Source organism: Notothenia coriiceps, unplaced genomic scaffold (genome assembly GCF_000735185.1).
Source record: "Notothenia coriiceps isolate Sejong01 unplaced genomic scaffold, NC01 NC01_scaffold00018996, whole genome shotgun sequence".
NCBI classification, from domain to species: domain Eukaryota; kingdom Metazoa; phylum Chordata; class Actinopteri; order Perciformes; family Nototheniidae; genus Notothenia; species Notothenia coriiceps.
Window position 1 is genome coordinate 1,001,047 of NW_011351697.1, and position 6,550 is coordinate 1,007,596.

The window sequence follows — 6,550 nt, forward strand, 5'->3', positions numbered from 1 at the left end:
ACTGTTATAGAACTACTGACATCAGTATTAGATGCCTATTTCTTTTACCCGTATCTGGCACAAGTGAGATAAAAAGTCATAATCAGATTCATTTGAAATGATAAGAAAACATAATGGTTGAAATGGGCTTCTATAGGAGAAAGTAGTGTTGGAGTGTCTCTAAGGTGTGTTTGGTTGAGGGGAGTTTCCCTCTTTAACCGACATTGCATACAGTCAACCATACAGTATCTGAAGCTGATCCCCACATTTAATTGGGGAATATAAATGTCTGTTTCTTTCTGTTTTACACAAAAATACAACATACTGTAAGCTGATCTCTCTTTACAGATATGCAACACAAAAATACAACATACTGTAAGCTGATCTCTCTTTACAGATATGCAACACACAAATACAAAACAGGATAGATCCTCTATCCATCATTCACATATCGAATCAACTACTTACATTCTGCTGATAGAAACTCCATTTTCACTCATTCTTAGAAAAAAACAGGAAGTGCAAAAGGAAGGGCAGTTCTTTCTGCGTTGTGGCCTGCCTCTGCAAGACGTATGTGATAATATCGAGGCAGGCTTCTACCAAACATTTCTGTGACGCTGGGTCTGAAAACACGTGTTCGTTTAGAACTCAAGAAAAGGAAGTAGATATCACAATCCCCAGGTCATGCCTCTGTCAGGGCGAATATGTTTGTGTGTGTGATCTTATGGTGCAACCATGACAAGAGCAGCACTGACTAAACTCCTCATCCTCGTGATCCTCGCCTTCATCATCTGCCTCCCAGATTTCTTCACATTGTACAGAGGTGGGTGATTTTATATAAATGTCTATCGGTTCACAATCTCTTGAAGAAGTTAAAAAGGAGGAAGTGATTGTTTTGGCTTGGTTTTCCTAAACATGTTGGTTAAACTATAATAACTAAAGTCTACCATTATGAGAAGTTTACTTCATTTAATACATTTTGAGTCAATTCAATTTCTTGTCACTGTCTGATTCAACCTCTTCATCTTTCTTTCTGAGCTCAGAGTCATATCCAAATATAGCTCCATTCAACAAGACATTGACTGACAGCCACTTTGAAATTGTTTTCCGTATTGTGTTGCTTTGAAAAGATGGTTCTCTTTTTGAGAGCATCCTGCATTAGCCTTTGTACTTGGCCACGTGTTCGCCTTCAATGATTTTGCCCTGTGTGTCAGATATCAACTGGAGGCTATATCTTCCATTTTGGGATCTTGCTTTGAATTCTGAATAGAGTGCACTTTGCATTTCTTCCATTGCTGCCGAGAAATCGCTCTGACTTTTCTGTTCATTTGCTTTCCCCTTTCAGTATCAAAAGTGAAATTCCTCTGCCTGCCCTACCGACGCTGTGAGGGAGGGAATCGGGTGAAGAAGGGGGGAAAAGCAAAGATTGGGGATGCTGAAATTACAAAAAAAGATGTGTGTGACCCCTCACAGACTCCAGAAGGTGACGGGTTCGAGCAAGACTGCACACAAGAGCATCAGAGCAACACGACAGATCCTGAGTCCAGGAGCGCCTCCAGAGACCCAGAAGAGAGCTGGTTCATGTGTGAAACAGATGTTGATGTTTCACAATTACACAGACATAGCTCATCTTCAGGTACCACTAAAAATATACATTTTCATTGTTTTTACGCATGCTAGCAATGTGGCTTTAGGGATGTCAGCACATGGGTACAGACTTAAAGTGGCCCTATTATGCTTTTTGGGGTTTTCCGTTTCCTGTGTTACAGTATATAGGTTTTTGTGCATGTAAACATAACTATAGAGAGGCGAAGTCCCTCCCCTTCCGGGGGAGCTCCATGGGACCTTATTTCGGAAAAATTATGTATTGAAGTCAATGGAGAGAGAAAGATTATCTTTCAATCCCGTTTGAATTGTGCCACGAATTACATATGATGTTTGTCGGGACCGGCTTTACAAGGTTTCGGTGAGTAACACGAGTGTAATGTGTAACGTTAATGACATCACTTACGCGACTCTGGGATTTGTAGTCTTTCTAGTTGCGTATTTAGTCATAGTCTTATATTTCAACAGTTTTACAACAAACTGACTTTTTTGACATGGAAAAGATTTTTTAAGATTGACAAACATCATGTGTGTAATTCGTGGCACAATTCAAACGGAATCGAAAGATAATCTTTCTCTCTCCATTGACTTCAATACATAATTTTTCCGAAATAAGGTCCCATGGGGCGGAAGTAGAAGGGCGAGACTTTGCCTCTCTATTGAACACTCACGCTTCTATTGACCAATCACAACAGAGCCGGCCAGAGCAGACTGGGCTTTCAGACAGAGGGTGAAAAGAGGTGCTGCAGCACATGCAGTATGAGGAAAAGAAAGACCTTTTTATCCATTAACGCATTTAAACATGTCACAGAAGAATCACAAAATACAAAAAATAGCATAATAGGCTGCCTTTAATTCTAAACAGACATACATGGTCCCGAAAGAAAAATAATCTTGTTGACTTCTGTTGCTCATAATTTCATGTGGATTTAAGAATATTTCAGTTAAACTTGAACTCATATCAACATCTATGGCCCTGTTTACACATGAAGTTGTAGTTATTTCTGGACATTAATTACACTGCCATCAATAACTGTAGTGTTTCTGCTTTCTCAGCTAACAAAAGGTGATGAGACATCTTTAAGATCGGTATTCTTGTTAAGTTATTAGCAAATGTTAAAAAATGCAAATCCCAGATGAATAAAAGGGCATTCAATTAACCCCTCTCTTGTTAGCAAATGATGGCTCTCAACAGAACTCTGCAAAAAAAGAAAGAAAAGCCAAACAGAAACGATGGCGTGACTGCAAAAATCCTGATATGATCATGAAAATTAAAATATAATCTACATTATTGGGTGCATTCCGAGCTACGATCCTTCAACAACATTGCAGGGTTTTCTTCGGCAAATGTAGCATGGCTGTAATCAATGTATTCCTCTTTCTGTGTCTTCACAGCTCTAAAAATACATTTGGTGGTGTCAGTGGAGCTTCAATTTGGGGATGCAGAGACCCTGAATCTCACTTTATATGGCCACACTAATCACAGCTCCCTACACCTCTATCCACCTGAGGAGGAGGACAAGGAAGAGGAGGAGGAGGATAAAGAAGGACAGAGGAAGGCCTTTTACTGCTGTCTCCCTGCCCTGCACATCTCGGAGTCAGCCAATCAAAGCCGCTGTCTCCTTTGGCTCGCCAATCAAACAGTTTTGAATGCAACAGCAAAGGAAAAGCTGCCATGGAAACGGACAGAGAAAGGTAGGTGTCAGGAATAGAGAGCTCATTTTCCTTTGTGTGGTCAGTGTGGCTTCAATCTAAAATTGGAAAGGAGAGGAAAGAAATTGGACAATCAGTTTTCATTTTAAGTAAAATTGATTTTAGGGCTGTCCTCTCTCAGTCCACAGTGGAGTAATTTTTTCCAATTGAAGACATTTTCCTCAGTTGTTGTTCTTTTGACTCAAATCTCAGCTCTGTTTCCCTTCCTCTCTCTGTACTGTCTGATCAGGGGTATACAGTACATCTTAATAAACTGTATCTCGAAGGCTGTATTGATTCTGTCTGGATCTCTTTCCATTTGTCTCTCTCTCCAACACTTCCCCAAGCTTAAGGCTAGTTATATATATATATATATATATATATATATTTTTTTTTTTTTCCAGTCTTGAAAGCTTGCTATCAATCTTAATTTTCATACTTCCACTAAACTTTTCCATACCCTTTCCGTTTCCTATCTGCTGCTATTCATTTATTTCTGTCTCTGGCTTATATCTATTAATGGATTAATTTCCCGTCTTTTTCCTCCTTTCTAATGTCCACCAATAACATGTGTCATGTGTAATGTGGGTGAGTGCAGGGCAACAAGGGAAAGCACCCAAGTGCAGACACTCAAACAAACAGGAGGTTTTCTTGTTTATATACAGTATACAAATTAATGTACATAAGCCTTCAGGGCTTCAGGGTAAAGTGTTAAGGTTAAAAGGTTTAGAAAGTGAGGTGGAGAACAGTATTAACAATCTGGCAACTGAAAAAGAGGCTGATACTGTATGTCTTGACAGGGTTATGGAACAGGCTTCTAGATTCCTTGAAATGAACAATCACTGGCATCTGTTAGTCTTAATAATGTCCCATCAGTGATTTACAATCAGGATGGAGTATTCCTGGGACTGAGGAGATGCTCTGAGACAGTAAATGAATCTGCTTGAATCCCTCTCTGTTCTTTAGATGAGTGGCAGTGTGTGTTCAGGGCGTTCTGGCTGGCTCTGCTCTGTGTGGTGGTGCTCACTATCATCATAACTGTGCTCGGGCAAATCTGCTGGAGGAGGAACTCCTGCAGTAAGGCACACACACAAATACACCTGCAACACACACACACACACACACACACACACACACACACACACACACACACACACACACACACACACACACACACACACACACACACACACACACACACACACACACACGACTAGCTTGATCTTTAAACGTTGACCTGAAAATGTTTCTTATTTTTGTCAGAAAAGCCCATGGTGCATCCTGTCGTTTATGATGTCACTGGGGGTCACCGCCAGGGGTTAAAAGGTAAATATGAATGTGTCCTATGAATTCCTTTTATATAGAATGTTCCATTCTTGCTCACATTTTCAGTTCTGTTCCTTATTAAAGTGAGAGTAGACACCTTATACAGTAACCCCAGGTTACCCCCAGGCTCTTTTTCAGCACCTGTGGTCAAGACTGAATCTAACTGATTACAAGCAATTTTATATATTCAATACACAATACTGCAATTGTTCCTCAATGGATCATTTAAAGCAAGCAAACTGTCATAACAGGTGACAGGGCACTATTGAACGCGTCTAGCAGTCTGTTATTTTCCCTTAATTATTATCGTTTGTCTCATCATACACCTGTATATGAAATGAATCACAATATGTACCTGATGTGCCATTTCTTTTGATCTTCCTACCAGATGGTGAGATACACACAGAAATCTTCATTCCCAAAGGTAAACGATTTTGGCAAATTCACTAATACCGCATCAACCTTAAAAAAGGTTGTGTAAGATGTGATTGTGTACATTTAGAGACTTATTTAAGGCATTTTATTATTTATGGAACCCCATTTTTAAGGCCCCCTGCCTAAACAAAACATACGACCCAAAGTTGTTTAGCTTTGGGTGCACATGGTACATTTGGGTTTTACTGTAGGGGATATTTTAGGTACTCGAGCATTTTAGGAAAAGCAGGTGAAATACTTATTATTGAATCCATGAGTTGAAGATGTACCCTTGTCTGTCTTCCTATGATCCAGTATTTTCCACAATCGTTCATTTCAAACGTTAGAAACTTGTTTTGTTTTTATTGACAGGACTTTCACCCATTCCAGAAGTTGACACACAGGATAATGGTAGGATATTAACACACAGAAATTCTGAGAAATATCTGTGACTGTGAGTTGATAGTTTTTTCATGCTTTTTTCAGATGAGATAGAAACTCTGCTGGATGGCAATACTGACCACTGCTCTACAGGTAAATATCCAAACCTAAAGACTCAAAGAGGCTACTTTAAGTATGCCTTTCCTTTGCACAACTTGTTTCCATTCAACCGAAAACGATAAAAAATCATTAGATCTCCTAATTGAAGTGTTGGCAAAAGCACATACTATACCGTAACAAGCCCATAACATTTTAATCGACATAATTAAACAACAAGCACCCTTCCGGTATAAATAGGAAGGAGGCCCGACAACCTGCTCCCATACAAAATAACTTTTCTTCAGCTATTCGTGGAGCCAGTGGGGCCCAGCACTTAGAGGGCTACGCCATTTACTCATAGAAGCTGGAGTTACAGTAGGTAACTTCAGTTATATTTCGTATATGGCTTCGCCCTCTAAGGCTATCGCTATTGGGTTAAGGGCGAAGCATGATGTAGTCTGCGCCCCACTGGGTCCGCCCGGCACTAGAAGCGCAGACACACCCGCTCAATAACACCCCCTGCCTGTTGTGCCATGCGTAATGGCGCATCACCGTCCCTGGAACATAGCAAAACATGCCTATCTTCCTTGACGGGGTGAAGGCTGGGAACAATACATACCAGCCGCTGTGAGAAAGTAGAGACGAAGGTCCCACCTTGCCCAGCGACCATAGAGGGGGAACAGCAGCTCTCTGCGTGTCAGACAGGTACAGATGTAGCGATTCATTTCAGACAGTTTGAAAATGATTGGTACGTGATCTGCCCTCGCTCAAGGGAAAACCTCCAGCTTGACTTGAGACCGCCCCCGTGATAGATAAATGTAATTATAATGAAGCCAGCTGCAATGGATCATTGATCCACCAGGGGGTGCAGTGGGGTTCCACACTGGAGCTCATGTGAAATAAAGTCAGATACAGTCAGCTGGATGTACAGCGGAACTTTGTTAAGATCCATATGTCACGGATATCATACTCTGTGCTAAATAAGAGACTTGTAATCATTTACAAAACATCACCATGTTGTTATTTAACAAAATAATGTTGTTTAGTACGAAAA

The 6,550-nt window shown here is 40.5% G+C and overlaps 1 protein-coding gene across 1 annotated transcript in view; it reads left to right on the forward strand.

The window, feature by feature from the left end:
- Window positions 1-543: 543 nt before the first annotated feature.
- The window catches only part of LOC104951361 (uncharacterized), a 108,536-nt gene continuing 102,529 nt past the window's right edge, over window positions 544-6,550 (forward strand). The window contains exons 1-8 of the mRNA XM_010778001.1: window positions 544-802; window positions 1,325-1,615; window positions 2,980-3,279; window positions 4,243-4,353; window positions 4,540-4,602; window positions 4,991-5,026; window positions 5,389-5,427; window positions 5,503-5,550. Coding sequence (XP_010776303.1) covers window positions 715-802; window positions 1,325-1,615; window positions 2,980-3,279; window positions 4,243-4,353; window positions 4,540-4,602; window positions 4,991-5,026; window positions 5,389-5,427; window positions 5,503-5,550 — 976 coding nt within the window. The 5' untranslated portion in view covers window positions 544-714. The remainder of the gene's footprint in view (window positions 803-1,324; window positions 1,616-2,979; window positions 3,280-4,242; window positions 4,354-4,539; window positions 4,603-4,990; window positions 5,027-5,388; window positions 5,428-5,502; window positions 5,551-6,550) is intronic.